This window comes from Astatotilapia calliptera, chromosome 23, assembly GCF_964374335.1.
Source record: "Astatotilapia calliptera chromosome 23, fAstCal68.1, whole genome shotgun sequence".
In the NCBI taxonomy this organism is placed as follows: domain Eukaryota; kingdom Metazoa; phylum Chordata; class Actinopteri; order Cichliformes; family Cichlidae; genus Astatotilapia; species Astatotilapia calliptera.
This window is the reverse complement of record NC_137443.1, coordinates 40,451,351-40,475,349: the sequence shown is the minus strand read 5'-3', so window position 1 is coordinate 40,475,349 and position 23,999 is coordinate 40,451,351. Positions and strand designations below refer to the sequence as shown.

At 42.0% G+C, this 23,999-nt stretch overlaps 1 protein-coding gene across 2 annotated transcripts in view; it reads right to left on the bottom strand.

Annotated features, from left to right (window-relative positions):
* The window catches only part of mcf2la (mcf.2 cell line derived transforming sequence-like a), a 46,763-nt gene that overhangs the window by 12,002 nt on the left and 10,762 nt on the right, over positions 1-23,999 (bottom strand). Inside the window, exons 1-7 of one of the 2 annotated variants that reach the window (XM_026157929.2) lie at positions 23,568-23,799; positions 12,608-12,691; positions 9,918-10,032; positions 7,638-7,728; positions 628-741; positions 320-436; positions 51-200 (exon numbers count right to left, since the gene is read on the bottom strand). In XM_026157929.2, the coding sequence (XP_026013714.2) occupies positions 51-200; positions 320-436; positions 628-741; positions 7,638-7,728; positions 9,918-10,032; positions 12,608-12,691; positions 23,568-23,640 (744 nt within the window). In that variant the 5' untranslated portion in view covers positions 23,641-23,799. Of the gene's footprint in view, positions 1-50; positions 201-319; positions 437-627; positions 742-7,637; positions 7,729-9,917; positions 10,033-12,607; positions 12,692-23,567; positions 23,800-23,999 lie in introns of those variants that run through there. The other variant, XM_026157927.2, reaches the window with a different exon arrangement.

The following is a 23,999-nucleotide window of genomic DNA, read 5'->3' as shown; positions in this document are numbered from 1 at the left end:
ACAAAAAGAGAAAAAGAAGTTTGCCACAAAAACAGAAAAGCATCTCCAACCTTCATCGTATCCTTTTTCAGTGTGTGCGTCTGCAGCAGGATGGTGGTGGCCTCAGCATCGTTGGGTAACTCGGTCTCTGCAAGCTCAGTGCCAAACGCTTGCAAGGTCTGAGCCGTGGTCTTCACCATGAGGGCGAAGGCCTCAATGGCCTGTGGAGGGCATACACGTATGCATATGTATGTGGCAGAGAAAAAATAAGTCAGAACATACATAAATATATATATATTTAAAGAAATCGGGGACAAAATAGTCATGTGTGTGTACATACAGTGCGGTGTGAGATCCAGCTGTCATGGTGGTATTCCTGTGTGCCTCCCAACTCTTTGGTTAGTTGTCCTGGATCGATATACGCATGGAGCTCAGTCACAGAACTCAGCATCACCACCTGACACACACATACACCCAAACTGATTAAATGAAATACTATCACACATTTATTTTGAGATGAATACAAACATAAACATAAGTTACAACAGTGACAACAGCTCTACACTAGCTAAAATAATAATTGTGCTCTCAGTGACTCACAAGGGAGCCATTACGTAAAGACAAAGTGCTGCGGTGTATTAGTCATACCTTCATTTTGAACTCATCCCTGTTGAACTTGAACAGGAAGTCCGACAGAGTCCGCTGGAACAAAGTAGTGGGACGCAACACCAGAACCAAGTGTAAGTTCCCGGGAAATGAACCCTTACAGAGAAAGGAGGACAGGGAGTCGGATTAGACAGTGATCAATACCTTACGCTTACTTCCACCCACAAATTATCCCAAGAAATTTCAATAACTGAGGTGTGCAGAAGAGCATCTGTGAATGCCAAAGCTTGAAAGATATGGGCTACAACAGCAGAAGACCACAATGAAAACTTGAAATTGAGGTTTCAATTCACAAGCTTAACAAAATTTTATAATAGAAGACTGAAAAAACGTTGCCTGGTCTGATGACCATATCTGCTGTAGGGTCAGAATTTGGCATAAATGACATGAAAGCATGGATCCATCCTGCTTTGTATCAGCGGTTCAAGCTGGTGTCAACAGCGTTAAAATCGAATCTGTGACATGAAGCCATGAAGAAGAGCAAGGTGCACAAGATAAAATGCATCTGATGAGTGCCTGCTAGATGAAGTGCTGCACATTTTGGCACAGAGGCTTTGACCGAACAGAACAGAAAAAAGCTCTCGGTTAAACTGAAGTCCCTGTAACAGCCCTCCCTATATAACTACCTCAGAAGCAATGCTGTGCTCATAGCCTAAAGCAAAGTTGACTTTAACACACTGTAAATTTGTGAGATATAAGGTTCACAGTTGTGCCAGTCCAACTGTATAGTCTCTCGATCCTGACAGTAATAAAGGCAGAGCCCTGGTTTAACGGTGCAGCTCCTGAGTGAGGCATTAAACAAACCTCACATCTGTGCCCACTGTCCCACTGCTGCAATCCCAAACCAGCAGTAAAGAGATTTAAGAGCGTTTAACATCTAATAAATCTGCTGCGTTTCTTCACTGCAGTTCCCCTGCAGCAGCTCTCACCTAGAAAGCTGTGATTGCAGTGTAATGTTATTAGTCCTGTGACTTTGGGGAGTAGCTGTAGCATTTGGTCTGTCCACCTCCACACTAGCAAGTTAAAAACACAGAACTGCCTTCAGACAGGCAGCAGCTCTGGAGGCCACTCAGCTGAAAGGCTATATCGGTTGTGGCTTCCTGTAAATCCCCGAGTGAATTGCTCCGCCCTGTTAGACATCGTAAATCAATGCAGGATGACATGTGCACACACACACACACACACACACACACACACACACACACACACACACACACACACACACAGCACCAGAGGCAAGCTTAGAGCTCTGTGACAAGCTCATGACATTTTTAGCATAACCATAAATTGTGTCTGCTGACAAAAGAAAATCTGAAAGATGATGATGCTTAAAGATTAAAGCTTTTTTCCTGTTGTTTTTTGGTTTAGAGCTGGTTTAATTGACACTGCTTTTCTTGGTAAATTCATGTCTTTTCTGCTGATCAAACTTCAGCTGAGGTTTAACCCACTGAGCCATGCACATATAATATCTAAATACAGCGCCCTGTGTTATTTGGGAATATTTTTAGTTGATTTATTCACTGACAAAAGTGAGTGTGTGACGACAGTCTGTACAAAATAGCGCCACGGCTGCCTTATTCATTGGAATCACTGGTAACACGCAGCAAAGAGTACGAGCCCTACGATAAATAAGTCATCCGTAAAGCATGGCTTCAATTTAGTCTACAAGGAAAAGGACTGCACTGGTACAGAGGCGCTCACACACATCCAGCGTGCATACATCATTGTCATGAAATGCCTGCATTGGGTTGTCATGGAAACGCGTGGAGAGCCTTAGCGGGAAAGAGAGAGTAGACGAGGAGTCGTCTAAGAGTGTTCCCTGTGCCGCAGCCTCATTCTACTCGTCCCGTCATTTATTTTTGGCTTTTACACACACACACACACACACACACACACACACACAAAGACAGAGCTTGCTGTGATGTTGATGAAAGACAGCCAGGTTGGAAAATTCACTCACTCTACACAACATCTTTCCACCCATACTGCCTCCATATCTTTTACATACAGTGCTTCCTATTGGGATTAATGACAGATGACAGTGCATGTTAACTACAGAAAAAAATGATGCATTGTGTATTTTTTTTAGTTTTTCCTTTTTTTCCCTCATCAATAACACACCATCCAGACATCAGTGAGCAGCGCATGTGTAATTGGAGGTCATTAAATTCAATAAACCCTGAGAGGTCCTGTTTTAATTTGTAGCTCTGCATTAACATGACAATACATGTGCTGCTCGGTGCACTCCCCGTGACAGATGAACACTGATACCCCGCATAAACATTAAAGCGATGCATGCACGCGCACGCACAGACATTTTCCGCGCGCATTAATAAATGATAAGAATTAGAATATAATTTTCTTTTGAGCGGGATGATGGAAGGGAAGAAGGATGGGTGGAACGGGAAAAACCACTTCAGTCATGTCCTCTAATCACATCCACACTGCTCTCCCAGGAGTTGGCCCGCCACCATATTAAACCACCTCCATCCACCACGTGCTCAAACCCCCCCTCCTCCGCCTGCATTACTGCTCTCACTTTTAGACGTGAACAATGTCCCAGTTGCGACAAAGACGCTCAGCTGAGATCTTGACAGGGAGAGTGCTAATATTTAGTGGAACGCCTTTTTAGCTGATGTTAAAAACGATCTGTTGCAACAAACCCGAGCCTCTCACTGGCACCGGCTGACTGAGCCATCTGCATCCTCCGCCTGCAGCAATGTTTCCGTATGCATGGATGCCTGTGTATTTATTACCCCTAATCACAAAGACAAGCTGCAGCAGACATGAAGGTGTCCCATAATTTAACCAGAATACTAGATAAATTCTGGCATTTGCATATATGGTAAGATGGTCCTCCATGTTCACTACACAAAGTGGGGGGGAAAGGAAACTAACACTTCAGACACGAGCAATAATATTCTCTCTAGGGCAGTGGAGTGTTTCTTTAAATCTTTAAACCCAACACCTGAGTGTCTCTTCACAGTAACCAATTATTTCCGCACTGATAAATATCAAAATCAAACTATCCAATGAGCTCACTACCTTAATTTTACAACCCAGCACTGTGTCTAGATGGTGAAAGCACCAACAAAGCAGCCTGAGAGCATCTGTGCCTTCGCTTTGCAGTAATACTACTAACACTTGCCCACTCCTTTATTTTTTTCCGTCCCTCGTTCCCCCTGGCAAACCAGCAAATGGCAGCACGTGACCTTGAGCAGCCTTCACGAATAGAGCATCTCACGGGACGATGAACAACTTTCATTCTCCAATGAGGCCGACTGCCACTGGCTAGTGGACAAAACAGGCGTGTCCAGCAAGGACATCCAACCACAGGCGAGTGAGGAGGAGATCATGTCAGACAGTCTGTCTCACCACCTGGCCTTCATGCCTTCAGGTTAGGTTATAATGCTGCCTGTTTCCAGTGTGGACTTGACATACCCTTTTATATTTTACCTCCCTCCCTACATGAAACATGAAAAGGCATTCACATAACAGCTGAAACTGTGAATCTTATTCACACAAAATATCCACTACATCAAACCATTACATCATTCTTTTTGGGAGCAGGCCATGAATATATATTTTTTTAAAAAGCATTTCACTGCACTGAAAATAAAAATACACATTTCAGCTTTCTGAGTTAAAAAAAATCCTTTTTAAAGTGAGGAAGGCAACTCCGAGGGGGGTGAGAACTAAACAGAAGAATGGAGTGATGGATGATTCAAAGGGGAGAGAGACGGGGTAATGAGAGGGAGAGGTAAAGGAAGGAAGGGATATCCAGCAGAGAAGCTTCTGCTACCACGCTGATAAACTCTACCACCACTCTAAATTATAGGAGGCCACTTTGTCATCTTGGCTTGATTTCTCTTCTTTTCTTTTTTTTTTAATCTTTTGTTTAATTTAAAGACAGAGAAGACTGGGAACAAAAAGACCCAAAATGGAAATATATAAAGATTATACACTGTGTAGCTTTGGAAGTGTGGTGGTGGTACTGAAAATGTTTTGTTATAAATAAAATGGAATTTTACAGGAGGTCATCTCAAGGCTCCAGGAAGGACTGCACACATAAAGCTATGTCTCACTGAGCTGATATGATTAACTGATAAAGGTTGGCCACAAATATATCAGTCTGAGCACATATGTTGTCTGATATGAAAACTGAATATAGAACACTATACAGAAATACATGCATTAGGTAATTTAGAAGTGGTTTTATAACATTATTTAGTCAGTAAGGTGGTTTTGGCTTCACAGTTTACGATACACTGAACCACTGTTTGCAGCTCATACATGAAGTGAAGCTAAGCAGATGGTGGTGTTAGGTTAAATGACTGTCACTTCCAGAATACCTATATGTGCATACATAAAGGATACATGTACAATTTACTAAGACCTGAGTATCATTTGCCAAAAATTATTTATGGGCCTAAAATAAAGACTAAAATGGCAAAAGAATTACACACTGCACAAAAAATTTAAGGAACAGTTTGAAAATACATCAGATCTCAATGGGAAAAAACACATGCTGAATATCTACACCCGCATGGACTGTTTAATGTGTTAGAAGAGCTGAATTCAAAGACATAATGAACGATGTTACAGGTTTTCTCCATGGCTTCTCCAGACCCTTTCATGTCTGTCACAAGTGGACAGGGTGGACCTGCTCTCACCTATGAAAAGCACAGGGTGCCAGTGTGGACCTGTCAGTTGTGGTATTCTACGGCACTATGTGGTGCTGGGCACTGAGCACAGGGCCCACTAAAGGATCTCAGGTCCTCAGGCCGCCCTCATGAATTCTGTTTCTAACTGTTTGGTCAGAGTCCTGCTGGAGATAATTTTATAGCTCTGGCAGCGCTCATTCTGTTCCTCCTCACATAAAAGAGCAGATATCAGTCCTGCTGATGGGTTAAGGCCTTCAACGGCTCTGCCCAGCTCTCCTAGAGCAGGTGCCAGTCTTCTGGATATTTTTAAAATGTTAATATCTTGCCAGTAAGACGTTACTGATAAAAACATTAAACTATTATTTTTAGATAATATGATTTCAGCGCTTAGTCCATACTCAATGATTACATTCACACTTTTCCTTCAAAAAACATCTCTGTGGTTTTGCTTGCACCTTGAAGTAGCTTTACACCTGATAAAGCAGATTGATTGTTGGTTCATGGAATTCTACAGCTCATCAACATCCTGTTTCAGGACACTGAACGAGCCAATGGACTGGAATAATGGTTCATTATTACCATTATTAGCACTGGATATTTTCTGTGTGTAGGTTAACTTGACTTTGCGTTCAGTTACCAAAGCCAGCAGCCTCATAATGACTTATTTCCACAGTGGGGATAGTTTTCAAGAGATACCATGGAAAAACCGTTAATGATAACCAGTGCCCAATTAGCATACATTAGCATAAATTTGCATACATTGGACATGGTAAAAGGTACAATACAGGAAGAGCATCCTGACAACAGATGTGAAGGGGTTGGCGAAGCTTTATCCTTGTTTTGGCCGACGTTATTACGATTCACAGATAGAGTACTGATTACAGATGACAGCTTACAAAAAAATTTAAGTAAGGGAAAACCAAAGTGAAACACGGTATAGTACGAAAAATTAAAGTCAGTGCCCAAGCAATAGCTCTCTCTCAAAGAAAAGCCAAATAGAGAACACCGCTATTGGCCAACATCTTGCTGACTGCTACCAGTCGATCTGCAAAAAGACACATACTTAAATTCCCACCTTGGCATCTTCAAATGTCTTAAAATCTAAGATTTTTAGTGCTGTGGCGTGTCACCTCACAGACCTCAGCTCAGTAGATAGGACAAAAAGATGGGAGGATAAAATCAGGCACAACATGCTAGATTTTACCGAGGAGCGATTTATTTACTTATTTTGGCCGGCCTCCCTCCCTGCTCCCTGGCTCTGCTGGAGATTCCTTCCCGTTAAAAGGGAGTTTTTCCTTCCCACTGTCGCCACTCGCTTGCTCAAAGTGGATCCTCTGATTGTTGGGCTTTTCTCTGTATTATTGTAGGGCCTTTTCCTTACTATTTAAAGCGCCTTGAGGTGACTTGTTATAATTTGATGCTGAAAAAATAAAATTGAATTGAGTTTCATTTGAATTTAATACAAATAGTTTATAATATAATGGTATAAATGGCATTTAATTTTAATTGTCAGAAATGACAATAAGTATGGACACTTCAGTTTCATGACTATTGATTATTATTACCAAGTCTGCCTAATTTACATGCATATTAAGTATTATTATAATAATAAGATATACAACCCCTCTCTTATACTACTAGTCCCCCCTCTCTTGCCTTCCTCTTTAATGTCACACTCTCTCTTCAGTTTATCATCTTATAGAGTTGTGAAAGTTACCAAGAAGTAAGTAGGCTAGTAGGCTAATGGAGCATACACTGATGGTTAAAAAACAATTACAGAATGAGACTCATGGCCAGCACTGCGTGGACCTTCTATTTCTGCTTTTTGAGTAAGTCTCAGCGTACACAAAGGCTATGAGTGCACTTTCAGAGATTCCACCACCCACTCTAACATAATAAGCTATTTTTAACCTCATCCTGCCACATTTCAACATGCAGAAAAAGGAAAATGTCCAAGCTCCCAGTGCATATGAAGTTAATGAGGTAAAACAACCACTTACTGCATGCGCAATTTCACAAATACTAAAAACTCCAAAACATCTATTATTCTAAATGCTGCTAAGCTGAAAATTATACACACGGACAGCTGACACCAGCAACTACACCCACAGATCTGGACTAAAACAAGCATTAGCACATGCAGAGTAATGCACACACTCCAAAACAGCTATTTGGAGTCATCAGAGGGATTTTGTCAGCAAATGATGCACGCAGACAAATTGGTTCGGTAAAGTCCTAGGACAGTTTCTCCCATCTTCCTCCGACACGCACACACAGAGAAACACACACACAAAAATGAAATAAATAACCAAACAAGTAGGTTCTTACTGCGATGCGGAGCAGGGTGGCCCTGACAGCAGCCCATCGGTCCAGCCGTCTGTCGATGACCAGGATGAAACCCACTCCTGATGCTTCCACACTACAGGAGAGAAACACACACATACACACACTGTTAATCCCCACAGAAAAACACCTTTGCTTTTCCTGTGTGTGCAGGAAAGAAAAAGAGGGTGTGTATGTTTAAGTCAAGGCCTCGATAACAAGGCAAACTACTGAATTTGGTACCAGAATATCCCCAAAAAGGGGCCTTAACTAGAATTTGCCCTCCACAGCGGTGGCTTGTACATTATTGAGAGGGCCCTTGAGCTCCAGCTAAAGCAATAATTGAGTTATTTTATAAAAAATAATTCCAAATCAGCTTGCATTAAGAATACGTTAGGCAGTTTCACTGTTGGCTGACAGATTATGGCATAGGTTATGTCTATTATCTAGGAGGTTTAGGAAACTTGCAGACAAATCAGGCCCACTGTAGGTCACTGTAGACATAGCTAATCAAAGCTTTTGTATTATCCTAAGGAAAAAAAACTGAAGAGGTTGCAGTTTCTTTGTTTAGTGCTATATAACCTTTTTAAAATGTCAAATTTACAGTTAAGATGCAGTTGCAGCTGCTGAATGGGCCTTTTGTCAGTCCTTCACTTAGTTGGAAAAAAAAAGGGTATAAATTTTTATTTTTACTCCCCACTAGCCTCAGGTCATTTTCCACAAGTGGCCCCTGGTCAAAGGAAGTCAAGTATCCCTTGTTCAAACCTTGCTACCTACTGCCTCTTCATCATTTGCCTTCAGTGGCGATTAGAGAGCGACCCTTGTGATTACCATGGCAACCTTGGCTCTGCATTAGCATGTGTGCATGTGAAAAATCTTGCCATTCATTCCACAGGCAGTGCCATATGTAGCAGCCTCATTAAGCTAGTTTGTGTGTGTACATGGCTTTTTCCTGCAAAGGTCCCCCGCTGGATAAGCTGACGTGTATCCTGACACCTAAACACACAAGCAGGAAGGATGAATATTTAAGCCTGACACACACATACACACACACACACACATACACACACACACACACCCCGACTGTGAGGCCAACCATACAAATACTGCTGAGTCGGTCCATCTGGATGTCATTATTAGCCAATTTTCATTATCACACACAGAGATGTTAAGAAAAGCAATGCGTTACACTACCCGGTGAACGCCGCAAGCGGCAAATCCTCAGTCCATCGCTACTGCTAAATAGATTCAATCCACATAAATGAAAAAGCCGGGCGAAGAAAATCTTTGATATTCCAGAGCCCAAAGAAAAAGAAATCTAACAAAAATCCTCAATAATCCAATGTCATCATCCAAATATAGTCCAGTCTTCCTCAGTTCTCTCCTATTCGGCTGATGTCAATGTCCAGTCGGTGCATCCACAATCATCTTCTTGCAGCTCGCGGATGGAGCGAGGTGACCGTTCACATCCTCACAGAGCATCTCCCTCCTCCTTTTGCCTCTCTCTCTGCTCCTCCACCACCCGCGTCCCACCCTCAGCCAATTAAAGCCGAGCTCTGCCGCTCAGAGCCAATCAGATACCCGGGAGCTCAGCCGATTGGCAGCAGGGTGCAAAATAGCTGGTGGGCAGAGAGGGAGGGGTATGAGTGTGTGTCTGTTATATGAAAGGTGATGATCCACTGAATGGCCGCCATGACACACACACAAACATATGCGCGCACACACACACACACACAGATAGATATACAGCTGCATCTTCCTTTCTCCTTTAATTATGTGTGTGAGAGCATGTCTGTGCTTGATGAGAGTGCTGCGCTCAGCACTAAAGGAAAGGTGAAAGGAAGGGAGGGGAGGTGAGAGGATGGAGGGGCAGAGGGAGCATAAAGAAGGAGGACAGAGGAGTAATGAGAACAGATAAATAAAAAAAATATTCTAGTTAGGAAAACAAACCTCCACTGCAGAAATATACAAAAACTATAAATACAAAACCTTTCATCAGGCCTAAGTTCTACTATATGAGTTCATATGAGCAATGTTTTAACATTGTAACAAAAATTCTGTTCGTATATCCACATCAAAGAGTACAGTTTCAATTTTTGATTTGCCAGTTATCAGTGACTTATTCTTTAGTCTTCCATTCTTCTCTAAACCTTTGTGTCTTTTGTGTCACTTCTCCTCGAGTCAGGCCTTTGGTGTTGTGCTGGCATCTGTTGGCTCCGCCTGGTATTACACCTCAAGCTCTGTTAGCACAGCACATGTGTGAGAGGAGGGGTGAGAGACACTCACCTGGGGACACTCGTGAGGTAGCTGAGGACATTTTGGAGCTCCTCCTCTTCTAGCTCGCTGAAAGTTGGGAATTCTGGGAAGACGATGACGGGGCTTCCATTCATCCCTCGCCCCCCTGGAGACAGACAGGAATCACAGAAATGTCAGGCACGGTGTCCACCTGGTGTTGTCAATGCTTTTAATTGATTTGATGACAGCTGGATTGAAAACTTGAAAGTTATGTTGTAATGGTTCATTTGTGCCCTACTTTTCCTCCTTTATATAAATACACTCAGACACAAATAAACCCACTTCTTGCTTGATAAAGTGCAGCAGGGTAAAAATCATAAATTACATACAGTCCTGTTTCCATAATTGGAAAGTCATGCAAATTCATTTTGGATCTAATTCAGAATGAAAGAAAGGCATTAAGAGGAGCCTTAATGTGATTGTTTACCACGCCTCTGGCTGAGGAGAGACGGAGCAAAAATCACATTTATAAAAATAAGCAGGACCACACACACACACACACACACACACACACACACACACACACACACACACACACACACACACACACACACACACACACACACACACACACTTCTCTTTGGTTGGCAGGTCAAGTTTCAAAGCAGAACATTGGGGCGATGAATTATTCACATGCCGTCACTGGTCAGGCAGTATCGTCATGGTAACCCAATACAGAGCTCTAAGAGTAGGTTTCTGTGCTGACATGTTTGTTTCATGTTGCTTTGTGTGCATTTTGTGTGAGTGGTTGGTTATGATTGCCTGCATGGCTTCTATCTGGGCCAACCTATCATCAGTAACTGACAAGTTTTTCCCACATTGGGGTCCCACAGAGGGGTCCAGGACCAGCTGGGATCAGAACTCTTTTTCTTTATTCTGGTTGAATCTGCCCCTAGAGTTTCACTGCATTTTCATGTGGATTTGTACACTACTCCATCATGTTGTCTCAAATGAGTTTTTTTGGTCATGTTGGGATTTTTTTTTCTCTCTCTCTCTCTCTCTCTCTCTCTCTCTCTCTCTCTCTCTCTCTCTCTCTCTCTCTCTCTCTCTCTCTCTCTCTCTCTCTCTCTCTCTCTCTCTCTCTCTCTCTCTCTCTCTCTCTCTCTCTCTCTCTCTCTCTCTCTCTCTCTCTCTCTCTCTCTCTCTCTCTCTCTCTCTCTCTCTCTCCTTTTTTTTTCCTTCTCTTAGCAGTTCTTTCCTGCCATGCCTGCTTTGTTTGTTTTTGTTTTTGTTTTAAGTAAACACCTGAAAACCACCTCCATACTAGAGTAAAAATATGACGACAACCTTTTTGCAATCAGGGAAAAAAAATAACAAGACAAAATTGCATTGAATTTCTTTACTTTGAGTTGCACACAACTGTTTACAAAGTTGAGCTTGATTACACAAGGCAACTTGTCGCCAAGCAATTGCAGTCTGATTTAGAAACACTGCAATCACTCTCAGACAGACAGATCAAGGTTTGCACATAACTGTCATCTAATTTATAAACAAAAAAAAGTCAACATACTGCTAGTGTCACGTGTCTTTGCAACAGAGGACTCAACTCAGCTGGTTGTATTCTGGTATAAGAGCAAGGTTGCAGAGCGCCTGAGTCATTTTATAGTTAAACAACTATTTTGCAGGAACTATGTCACTATTTGTGGAAGAATTTCCGAATTTCTGTAGCCACAGACTTGCAATTTCTGCAAATCAATCATAGTTAATGCCATATTGCCACAGACCCCATTCTACCTGACTCCATCAGATAGCATCGTCTTGATGGAACAAAGTTCCTTTCAACATGGAAACTGACTGCAAGTAGACACAGACCTTGTTCCCATCTTCGAAGCCCAATTGTTGTCCCAATTTCAAAGACAATAATATAGTTCATTGCACACGGTCACAATAATTTTGTTAGTGCTGCATCAACATTTTCCCAGAGTGTGAAGGATAGTAAATTGGTCCCACATATAGTTTATAGCTTTGCAGACACAGAAAGGTCCAAATATATCTGCAGCGCAAAGCAAAACCCTTAAGGTATTACGCTTCAATGAAATCAAAATTATTTAAACTTTTATTTTTTTATTTTATGAGTTAAAATATTGGTAACTACACAAACAGAAGCAAATAAATTATCAAAAGGTTAAAAGCCTTTCACAAAGTGTCGCTTTGGCTGTCATGTAAGTATGAGCGGAACTATTTTTGGACTCTGCTGGACATATCCGCCTTCACGTCCTGGAAGTGTTTTTGCTGCCAGAGACATTTATATATTTTTTTAATTGCACCAACAGTTTTGTTACATAGAAGAGCGCAAGTAGAGAGAGGACTGCGTTTCACTGAGCTACACAGACACAAAGATATAATTAGATTCTAAAGAGTTAGGCCAATTGCGCTATGTTTATAACCCCCATTAGCTCTGCCCCAACATAAATTCCCCTGTTCACACACATGAATGTGTTTGTTAGCAACTCAATTGTCCAGTTTAATCTAATCCATGCTGCACATTTGGAAAGACACCGAGATCTCTCTGGGGTCACTCGTTCATCATGAGTTTCACCACTAAGTCACTGACATGGATAAGCTGATTCAAAGAGCCGGGTTTACTCGCATGTTCTTTACATATCAAAAGGAGGAGAAAGTTATGCATGTCTTGAAATAATTAACTGCCACTTTGTGCATGTGTATAATATCAAACCAACCTGGCAGGATGGCAAACTGTTTCTGGAGTTCAGAGCCGATTTGTGCTGCATACATAGGAGTATCATCCTTTTGCACGATGTCATCTAAACAAAGAAACAGAAAACAGTATGTTAGAAAACAAAGTCTCCAAACCAAAATCCACTGTCAACTCTTTTGCCAATATAACCAACAGCTGAACTTTTTTTTTTTTTAAAGTGTGTTTATATATAAATATGTGGAAGGTGTAAAAGGGGAGGAGCATGGGAAGTAGGGCGAAATAAAGAGGGCAGGGCACATGAAAAAAGGAGGGAGTAAAATGAGAAAATCCAAAAAGGAGAAAGAGTAAAAAAGGGTAAAAGTAATGTAGACTGGAGATGAAGTAAACACCATTTGGATTTCCTCTGTCCTGTGGTCAGGCTGGATTACAGTAATCTCATTTAGCCCTTTGAGACATGTAGAGACAGAGAGATAGAGAAAAAGCACTCTCCCCCCTCTGATTTGGCTGCCATGTGTGAGCCATGTATGCCAAAAACAGGGATTGGATTGTTAACTGTGTCCGATCATGTGTGCATCTGTGAATGAAAACTGAGAATTTATAATGTCATCTAAGTGTGTATGATGGAGCATCGCTACGTGTGTGTGTCTCTGAGTGTGTGCAGACAAATGCTGGCACCGCGGCTGGTGTGAGCAAAGTGTGGCAAGGTTTACTAGCAGTATGGTGTGGACTGGCAGTGAGATGCATTAATTACCATCCAAGTGCCACCCAAACAAACTGTTCACATTTTTATAAAGGGACCATCGACCCAAAAATTGCAACACCAGACTGATTATAGGATCTTTAGAAGAGTCACTGTTTTAATCTCATCTAGGATAAGCTTTGTGGTGAAAGTGTCCTGATGGATGAGGTTTAAAAGCTCCACTTTTCTCTCTGATAACAAACTGCATATAAAAGATGGAAATAGGCCACCGTGAGGTTAACAGTGTGGATGTCTCCAATTCACAATCACAAGCTAACCATAGACAACAACACACTCTCTTTTTATTTTCTGCTGTGGTCATAGTGTAAATGGAAGTGACAGACTTGTCTACAAACACTGGCCTGCTGCCCTCCCTGATGGTAAAAGCTGCCCTCCCTGATGGTATCACATTAGAACTGTCAATAGACAGTCCAAAAAGCTATTAAGGGCTAGCTAATCTAACTGTAACACTGTCAGCCAATCAGACATGTGTCAGCCATGTGAACTGGACGCAGAGTTATACAAACTAACACTCTCTCTTCTTAGACTTTATTTCTCTGAGATGTGCCTTACTTGCTCCCTCTTTAAATCTCTAAATCTAATCCTGTAGTTATTAAAGATGTTAACGCACAACGATATGTTCAGCGAGTCTATTGTTAATTACCAAAGTGTGAATGCGTCATTTTACGGTAAACACAAAGTGCAGCTGAGGCCATCAGCGATGTTATCAGGCGGTCATAAACCAGGACTTGTGAGTCACTTGAGCCAAACAACTAAAAACAGTCTGTAACAGCATGAAACCTTTAGTCTGTGGGAAAATAAGACAGAATGACCACACTGGAGAACAAAGCAATCCACTCATACCAGACTAAAGCACTGCAGGTGATCACATAATTGGCATTCTTCGTCACAAATATCCTCAGACTACCTGTAAAAACTGTGCGCATGCTGATGTTTGTTGGTCATTTCCTTCTTTAATCTGTGGCACCGTCGGTCTATGCAGCAGCTCCATATGATGCAGCAACCCCCTGGGATTAAGAGCTTAAAGCTTCAGTAATGCTACATACATTGTGTCAGCGTACGATTGGCTAGACAGTGACTCATACTACAGATTGTACGTCTCATGTTTTTTGTGAAGTCAACATATGTTACAGTATGAGCAGCTGTTCACAGGATGTTTGAGATGCTCTTGGAACTTGCTTTAAAAATTATTAAAGAAGTAAAACAAAGTATACTGTAAGTAGCTCTGGTCAGGAAGGAACATGGTGTCCTGGGGGTGTACAGCAATAACTCACTCACACTTTGGTAAAGTCAGAGGTAAAGCTTTACAGATTTTAGGAGATTATCCAAAAAAAAAAAAAGCAGTGATTATTGCAGAAAAAACAACCAAACAAGAGGAGAATCGGAGCAGTGACTGGGTCAAGACAGAAGAAGAAATGGCTTAAAAAAAGGACAGAGGAAGATAAAAGTAAACGGTCTAAGAGTGGAAAAAGAGAGATGGTTGACTTGGCACTAATCCAGGTCCACTTATTAGACTCAAACCGACCACAGAGCTTCCAGCAAAAATCAACCACTCTGTAATTTAACACAAAAAAACCCCAGAAACTGTATGTAATTAGCTTCTACTACAGCAGAGACAAAGAGGAAGGGGGCGTGCTTTAAAATCTGAGTTCATGGTGCCTTTGAGCAAAGCAATGAGTGCTGAATGAAGAACAATTTGTTTTCTGGAAGGACAAAGGAGATAATGAGGTGGGGATCCAAAAGGAAATGTTTTATTTGTATATGATATACAGTATAGGAGGCAGACTGTGTGTGAGCAAGTGTGTTGTCATATGTCAGAGTGTGTGTTTGAGTGTTGTGGGATCACTGGGCCAGCTGTCAGTTCAATGTGTCAGGCAGTAAGCTCTGGCTAAGGCCCAAGCTCTGACTAACAGCAAGACATGTGCAGCGCTCTCTGACTCTGAATATACTTTAAGCGTGCAAGTGTCCGCATCTTTGACCCTACAGCAAGAGAGTTGGTTTTATTTCAAAATAAAACCAACTCTCAGACTAAATCTCAAGCGATGCGATCATGCGATTTGCAATACTTCATGTCACAGTGTGTCCAGTTCATGGATGGATTTGCCATTTCAACCAGATGGAGTTAAAGCTCCTTTAGTCGGTCATTTCCTACATTAGCCATGCCTTAGGATGAGTACTTGCAGCTGTTAGTGTTAAATACAAGTCAGTAAAGTAGCTGTGAAAGCATCAGTAAGTGATCGTCCAACTAAGAAGATGCATTTTTAAATGCTTGAAATAGTTTCCTGCTGCATGCAAAAATCTACTTTGTAAGACATTTCTTTCCTCCCCCAATTGAACATCATATTTTTATGAAAATGTAAGAACATTTGTAGAGAACAATTTCATTTAGCTGAAATAACCTGCACAGTGCTCATGGTTTGTGAACTATATGGGTGAATGGTGCAGATATATCAGACATTCAGGCGTCGGGCAGCTTTTCACTGCTGCTGAAACTCTCAAACGGCTCGCTTTGTCCTCAGTGGAATGAATGAAATCAAACTATAGTGGCGAGGCTGCGAGCGAAACCCTTTTACCCACCAAACAACACACACACACTGGAAGTGGGACAAGGCAGCCAAACACAAATAGTGATTATGGGGGGCCTCGAAAGAATGCCCCACCCCCTCCTTATACCCTTCCCCCCAGGCCTCTGACACCCCTTCCCAAATTCATTCATCCTTTTCTCAGGGGCTTATCTGAAGGACAAATAATATGTATCCCAGCAATCTTATGCATTAGGAAAATATTACACCATTATTAACTTTTATCAAGTGTATTGTATTTCTAAAGGGCTCTATTCAGCAGTTAAAATAACTTTTAAGTTAATGTTAAGTACAACTCGGATGAAGACATATGTGCTGCATGAACGCATCATTTCAGGATTAATATGCAGCTGCAGCTGCGGTCTACTAAATCGGATCATTTCACACTCCTAAATGTCTCCAGCTGTATTCTTGGTTGTATATATGAGGGAGGAAAAGACCTGGATTTAAAGGGGTGAAAAGAGGGAAAAGGAAGCAGTTGGGGGAAAAAACAAAAACTGTAGAGGTGCTCTCGTCTCAATAAGATGATATGGAGGACAGGGTTTCTTTACACATGCCTACATATTTAATGTGTTGGCCTGGTGCTAGCCGATACCGTGGATGTGATCTCTCTGTGGCAGAGGGTCAGGAGGAGCGCCACAGTTTAAAACCATAAAACACACAGCATCCAACATTATGCGATGTTGAGCATGTTCTCATCACCATCACACTACAGATGATGTGGAGTCTCGTGATCTGAAAGGTTGTAAACAGCCCAGTGTTGGGAGGAGAACACTGACGTGAATATTATTCAAACGTCAAACATTCTGCAAAGTTGCGGCTTCAGCACTGACCTGCTGCACATGCCGCAGCTTATGTTTTCAAATCACAGCTATTAACTTTCTTTTACATTTGTTCATATAGTTTTGTTCTCCTTGATGGCAGCTCTGTCAGTTCCACAGGTTTCTGTCCTGGGACCAGTTCTATCTGCATTATACATGCTTCGCTTAGGCAATATTATTACAAGGCATCATGCATTTTCAGTGCTATGCAGATGACACCCAATTTTATCTTTCAACGAAGCCAGATGACACGCAACGATTAATTAAACTGCAGGACTGCCTTAAAGGCAAAGACCTACATGACCCCTGAACTCCTGCTCCTAAATTCAGATAAAACTGAGGTTATTGAGCCCCAACCAAAAGGGGTTTTGGTTTCTTCGCCCAGTCACTACATGCATGCCCGTAGGTGATGATTGTTGGAGTTCTCTGTATTATTGTAGAGCATTTACCTCACAATGAAAACCGTAAAACTGTTGTTGTTATAAGAATTAATGTTGCTGTTGCTACAGAGTTATTGCGGTTATTGCAGATGTGCAAATCAAAAGCAAAAAAAGCAGACACAGTTGGCAGCAAAGTCTAAATATATTGGAGTATATTTTAAAAAAGGAAGAGAGTACATGCGAGTAAGAAGACTGTCACATGAGTTTGAACTTTAGCTTCCTTTTATGCTTACTGTATTTACTGTGTGGGGAAGTTCGCAATGTCATATTAAGATAAACGTTTATTTGTCTGTCATATGAGAAATGATTCTCAGGATTAACATGTCACCCCAACTCTGAGGAGAATGAAAGGCAGCAGCCCAATTAAGTCCTATAAAAGCCAGACTGTTGTCGCCAATACATTGTATTACCATCACCCAGATGGACACACACATCCTGTTCCTTTGTTCTGCAGTCATGCTCCTACAGGTTTTCATCACTAAACACACATTGTCGGTTCAAAGACGGCAGCCAGCTGTTCTCTGCTTGTTGACGGCTGCCAGCATCGATGGCTGGTCAAAGCTCAAAGCCGCAGGAAGCCAGATAGCTGACTGGAGTGCAGTCAAACACACGTGACAATACACACAAGTGCATAGACATGACCCTCGCTGAGGACCGTGCAAACAAAAACAGCCAGGATGTGGTTGGACACAGAGGTGCACAACACACAGAGAGAACCTTAGATAGACACAACAAGACATAAGCAAATGGAGAAGTATTATTACGGTCCACTGATGGCTATAAGTCCCGCTTAAAATGCAACATTTAAACCTTTTGTTCCCCCTAATGTTGTGCCTGTGTTTTGTTAGGGCACAAATCTCAGCCTGCGCCAATTCTGTGCTGCCCTCATCATTACAGATAAACTGGTAAATGATTGGTTGTTGATGCTGCAATCTATAGATGTTGTTAACCCCATTTTAACCTTCTTCTAGTATGCAGTTTATAACTTTTAGTACATTTTAGATTACGTGTTTATGGTCGCAACAAGAGAAAGAACTCAACCATGGACCAGTGATACTTGATTTAGATTCTTAACACAAAATTAATCATTTAGATTGTAAAAGGATCAAACTGATGGAAAACCTGAAGCAGACAGGATGAATTTCACTGAGACACATGTCCACCAGCACTCAGGCGCGTCACTGAGACCTTAAGCTCTGCATCTGCTGCTATGGTATGCACCAAATGGAAAAGGACCGACTTGGAATGTAGACTCGAAGGCACTAGGTAGGGGAATCCGGTGAGGGCGTGGCATGCAGGGCTAAAAGTTGTTGCATTGGTGTTAAATACCAGCTCAGAGAGATGGCCAGTTGTGTGCACATTTGTGTGAGTTACATGCTGAGAAGCAACACAACCATTCTGCAGCTGTGTATGTGTGTGTGTGCATGTGAGGGAATCCAAGCTTTATTATCTGGCATTATAGTCCGGGTTTACCAACGCCCCATCTGTCACTGCTGTGGTGCTTCTACCACACACACACACACACACACACACACACACACACACACACACACACGATAAGGGCTGGCATGCACACACCGTGCCAAACAACTGGGTCACAGGGCCAACAGTGATCTGGAATGCATGTGAATTTGGTGCCCATCCCCACACCCACAGCTTCAACTACAGGGGCTCAAGAAAGATTAGCAGGTCAAAAAACATGTTCTTATTTGATGTCTGAAGCTACAGCTGTAAGTGTTCAGTCAGCTGGAGTACCTAGGTTTCACTGAATAGAGTCCAGGTGAATTATTACTTATTATTTACATTTGCCAATGCTGAACAACATGCCTATCCAAGTGTGTTTTCCAGGACCTCCACGCCCTGCCAAGGAGACCCTACAGACACAGGTGGTCCGATATATCATGTTTCAGGTTTGCAACTGTTTCATTTGGCTGTAAAAGGTTATTACGACTGGATTTGTGTACAAGTTATTTATATTTAGAAGTGTAAAGAAAAAATAGTTTCACTGGTGGTGAAAACATAATATATCAATTTCTGGATTTATTTTTTACCTACTCTCCAAACCAATCGCTTGAAACCACCTTAAATCACCAAATGTACATTTTACAAGCTTTTTCTTGGCGAAAGATTAAGATTAAGTCTTCAACTTAAAAAGGCCAAGAAGACGAAAGCGATGTCCTCTGAGTCCAGTCCACTGCGTTAGAAATCCAGAACAATAGCTTTAGGCTTTACTCGGTCACTGGCAGCGAGCCCCAATCTACTGAATAGATGGTGGCATCATCATCTCAGCAAAACAACACACTACTGTCCCTCTGTCTACAGTCTGCGCTGCCATCACAACACACACACGGACACACAATCCCTCTCAGGCATGGTTCCCACTCTGCGCGGAAGCAAAGTGCGCAAAAATCTGCAAATGAACACACACACGTACCCTTTCAGGCAGCATTAAGCGTTTTAATGAAACAATAATAATATTGATTTGTGTTACACAAGTGAATGCAGCCCTTTATTGCCTGCTGACGTCAAGACAAGTTTGTGCAGAATCGTTCTTTATTCAGCAAATGTGCTTCTGCTGTTCAGTGCAAGCGCCCAAAATAGGAAGCTCCAAGCACCGTGCAAAGCGTCAACTTTTGCACGGTGCATCAAGGACATGTACATCAGCTTTGACAAGTGAAACTTATTTTTATCAGTCTGTTAACTTAGCACTAATTAGCATGTGTGTGACTGAACTGCACCCATGTGGCCCACTGATGCTCCTTTCCAATCAAGCATGGAAGTATTCTAGTTCCAGCTGCTAACATTAGCACACCACCTTCTCATCCACATATGGTCACGTCTGGCTCCAAAAAATACAAAATAAAAAAATGCTGAGGCTTCAAATGGGTTCATGCACCACCTTCAAGTACAAGAAAAGGAATTCACCTATTAGTTAAAGGTAATTTTAGTCTATTTACGCTCACACGCTGTTAAAACAACCAGACCATGTCTTTCCTTTGTTTTTGCAGCAAGTGCAACAGTGTGAAATGACTCGAATGTCTGAGTGCGTCAGCATGAACCAGACCCGCCATTCCATAAGGTAATTTGTGAATAATTGAGCCATCTAGGTGGCTCAGTAATTGATGTGACCCTCCTGAACCCCACCAGGTGACAAACATTACCTGATCTTGGCTACAGACTTGAGCTCCGTCGTGGGAATTTCAGAATCTAGAAACTCCCAAACGGGCTGGGAGCCGTCGGTAAATCTGTGGTGCACCTCACTAAACTACAAAGCATGTACTCGCAATTTTGTGGGTTTAAAATCCAGGTCCTCCTCCCTTCCTCTCCCCCTCTCCCCACCACTAGAGAGGAAAAAAGAAAACATACAGTAATAGCACAAGCTGAGTGCAAAACCAGCAGATATAACAGCAGCCCTTTTTTAGTTGCCTCTGGCTATAGCTACCAGTCATTACACTACACAGAACAAAGAACATGAGAAGTGAAAGACAGTGGGGAGGAAGAAAAAAAGGGGGGGAAATTACATACTAGGAGAGAAAAAGAAGGAGGCAGCCAGTAAGGAAGGAATCCAATAGCCCTGTGTTTTTACTTGCCTGAAAAGGACCCTCCAGTTGCAGAGAAAAGCTAACACCACCACTTTTTTTTTTTAATATATTGACATCATGCCCTGGAAGTAAGCCTTATTTCTTAGAATAGTCTTAAAAGTCACTAACACTGGGCCAGATTCACTTCAAGATGGATTTAGCATCATTAAGTCATCACAGATTCCAGATATTTTTCCCTCTCTGGTGTAGTTTCTCCATGTAGTCAAGGTTGTATGACTCTGCAGAATGCTTTAGTATAATTTACATGTGATTATAGGTGTCTAATGCTCCACTTTTGACGAAAGCCCTTCAACTCTGATATTCGCAGAGGAAAGTCAACTTTGAAGAGTAATCCAGTGCCGTGATATTGGCTAGCAAAGAAATCTGATCTGAAGCCGAGTGGGTCACGATTAAAAGGTCAGCGATACTTCAGAGGAAGTTAGAATGCTTTTTAAAGCTTAGTAGAGCCTGCTGAAGAGGCAGAAATTTAGTTCTGCTTCTTCCTGACCCAGGACAGTTTGAGTTTGCACTACATGTATGACAGAATGTATTTTTCAGCAGTGTCAGAAGAGGCTACAAGCTCTGCAGTGTAGTATGTAAAAGAGATGGCCATTTGCCAGGCAGTAATGGCTCTACTAAAACAGCACGGGAAGTCCAGGATCCAGACTGAGCCTTTGTGTCAGTTTTTTTTGTTTGTTATCGCATTAAAATGCATTATCTACCTGTACCTTCTAGCACTTGTAACATAACTATAACAAATGCAAAGTTGCAGGTTTTTTTTTTACATGACTGGGAAATGTTTACCAAAAAGTCAGAGACTGTATAAAACAGATTGTCACAGCCACAAGAACATCAACAGTTTGTTAATGGACTTCTATTTTACGGTTGAAGGCTGAAGTCTGGCATTCGGGCCGTCACCGTGGCGTTTTATTGGAGTCAGAAGCGATCATATTTGAATGATATGGAAATGAGTGCTAAGTTATGAGCTAATGCTTGCAAGCTTAGATAGAAAGTTGCATTCAAAGACACACAGAAGCCTGTCAATTCACCAAAAAGTCACATTAAAATGAGACCACACACGCGCGCGCACACACACACACACTTTTTGGGATTTCGGGGTGCATCTTCTAAGCAATATTAAACAGCAAGAGGTCCCTAAGGCTGACTGAAACTGTATTAGCCTGACAAATGTGACACTTGTATTCAATACACTTAATATGTTGCATTTTATTATTAACCCAAACTCCTGCTCACTGAGATCATGAAAGATTAATTTAGCTGTGCGTGTGTGTGTGCCACTCTAGGATCAAACAAATCAACTTTATAAAAAAGCAGCGCAAACACTGGATTTTAACTCGATGTTAATGCTTCCTGTTTCTCAGATCATAAGGCACTGACATACACACGTATATCAGTGGCCTTGCGGGGACACAGTCACGACTTGCCGATTTCTAATCTCGACTTGGCAAAAGTAAGAAAGGAAAGGTTGATACCTCTGTGGTGTGTTTGCCCGTGCATGAACGGGCTAAGCTCGTGAGATAACTTCAGCCCATCTGCTAGCAGATCAAACACGCTCACTCTCTGCACAGCAACACGAAACAGGCTCACAAAACAAACACTACTTTGCACACACACCTGAGGGGCCATGAAAGGCTCGACCAAAAATCTCTATGGATTCATATAGACTCTGCGGCTTTTTTTTAGTTTTCCATTTTTCCACAACAGAGCAAACAAACAAAAAAAAAGGCCAAATAGATGAGATGGAGTCAAATGACGTGCGCGCAAACACGCACAGAGGGTGGAAATAAGGGGGAGGAGATGTTGACATTCAAAGTCTCAAAAGCGTTTTGTCCCAACGCTGCTTCCAACTGACAAGAGGAAACGCACTGTGTTAGTTAATGGGACGAAAGTGATTAACATGCTGTCAGCGTGCCCCACTGAGTACTGTAACTGTGGGTAAACAGACCTTGTATAAACACACACACACCTCACTTCAACGCACAAACAGGACCTCGGGACAAAATGCACTGTCCACTTCAGATTTGATTATGTAACCGTCTGATGGACCATAGTGCCTTTAGCAGGAAGAGCATCTTTGTGCAGTGAGACAAAAATCAATGTCAGACCATGCTCACTCATCTCCTTCATTCATAAATTGGGTTACCCTCACCAGCCGAGCTCCTCATGACATGAGTGATCTCTCACACAGCCTTAACTTTGATGGGTTTATGTGTCAAAAAGGTTTCTATTCTACCACAACAACAGCCTTTAGTACAATATTCTTTGTTTTCTGAAAGTTCACTTCCCTGCTGATCTCTGCATTAGTTTTATCAATATGACCTTTTCAGGAAAAACAGCAACATTTTTTAAGACAATGTGTTGCCATTTACCATAGCAGCACCATGTTGAAATCCTCTGTGTGCAGAGGATAGGATCTACTACACTTTAGGTCTACACCAGGTTACTCTAGACATATTTTCAGCAATCTTGCACGTGCTTTGGCTCAGTTTCAGTGCTGCTACAGTCTTCACTAGATGATGATCAAGTCTGATTGGCTAACTCAGTCAGTTATTACCCCTCATTAGTCTGTTTTTTGTTGTCTAAGATCTTAAGTGGACAGTGGACTCTCCTTTCTCACCAGGTTTACCTCTGATACCAGAGTGCACAGGTAACAACTGCACTGAGTCAACAGAGCAAGAACTAAATGCATACAAAGAGAAACACACCTGCAGAATTCCCACAATCTTAACTTTGCCCAAAACCAGACAATCACACACATTTATACACACACACTCTACCTGTCATCATCTTCAGCTGCAGCCATAGCCTGGTGATTTCGTGGCAGAGTTGAGACACTCTGTTCAATGCCATTGTTTGTTTAGGGAGTGCATGTGTGTGTGTCCACCTCCCCGCCTCTAACACACACACACAGAGTTAAAACACGCTCACGCACGGCCGCATATTCTGTCAGAGAACATCTCGGTGGAAGTTACGGGAGTCCATTCTGCTCCAGCCGCTGACTGAGCTGTCACTGCTCAGCACAGCCCCCACACACACACACTCACACACACCCTCTCTGTCTGTGCCAGCCAGGAGGCGGAGCTTCTGGAGCATCCAGCCCGCCCCCTGGCTGAGAACATGGAAGAGAACATGGAAGTCTATTATTATTATTATTATTATTATTATTATTATTATTATCATCATTATTATTATTATCATTATCAAATTAC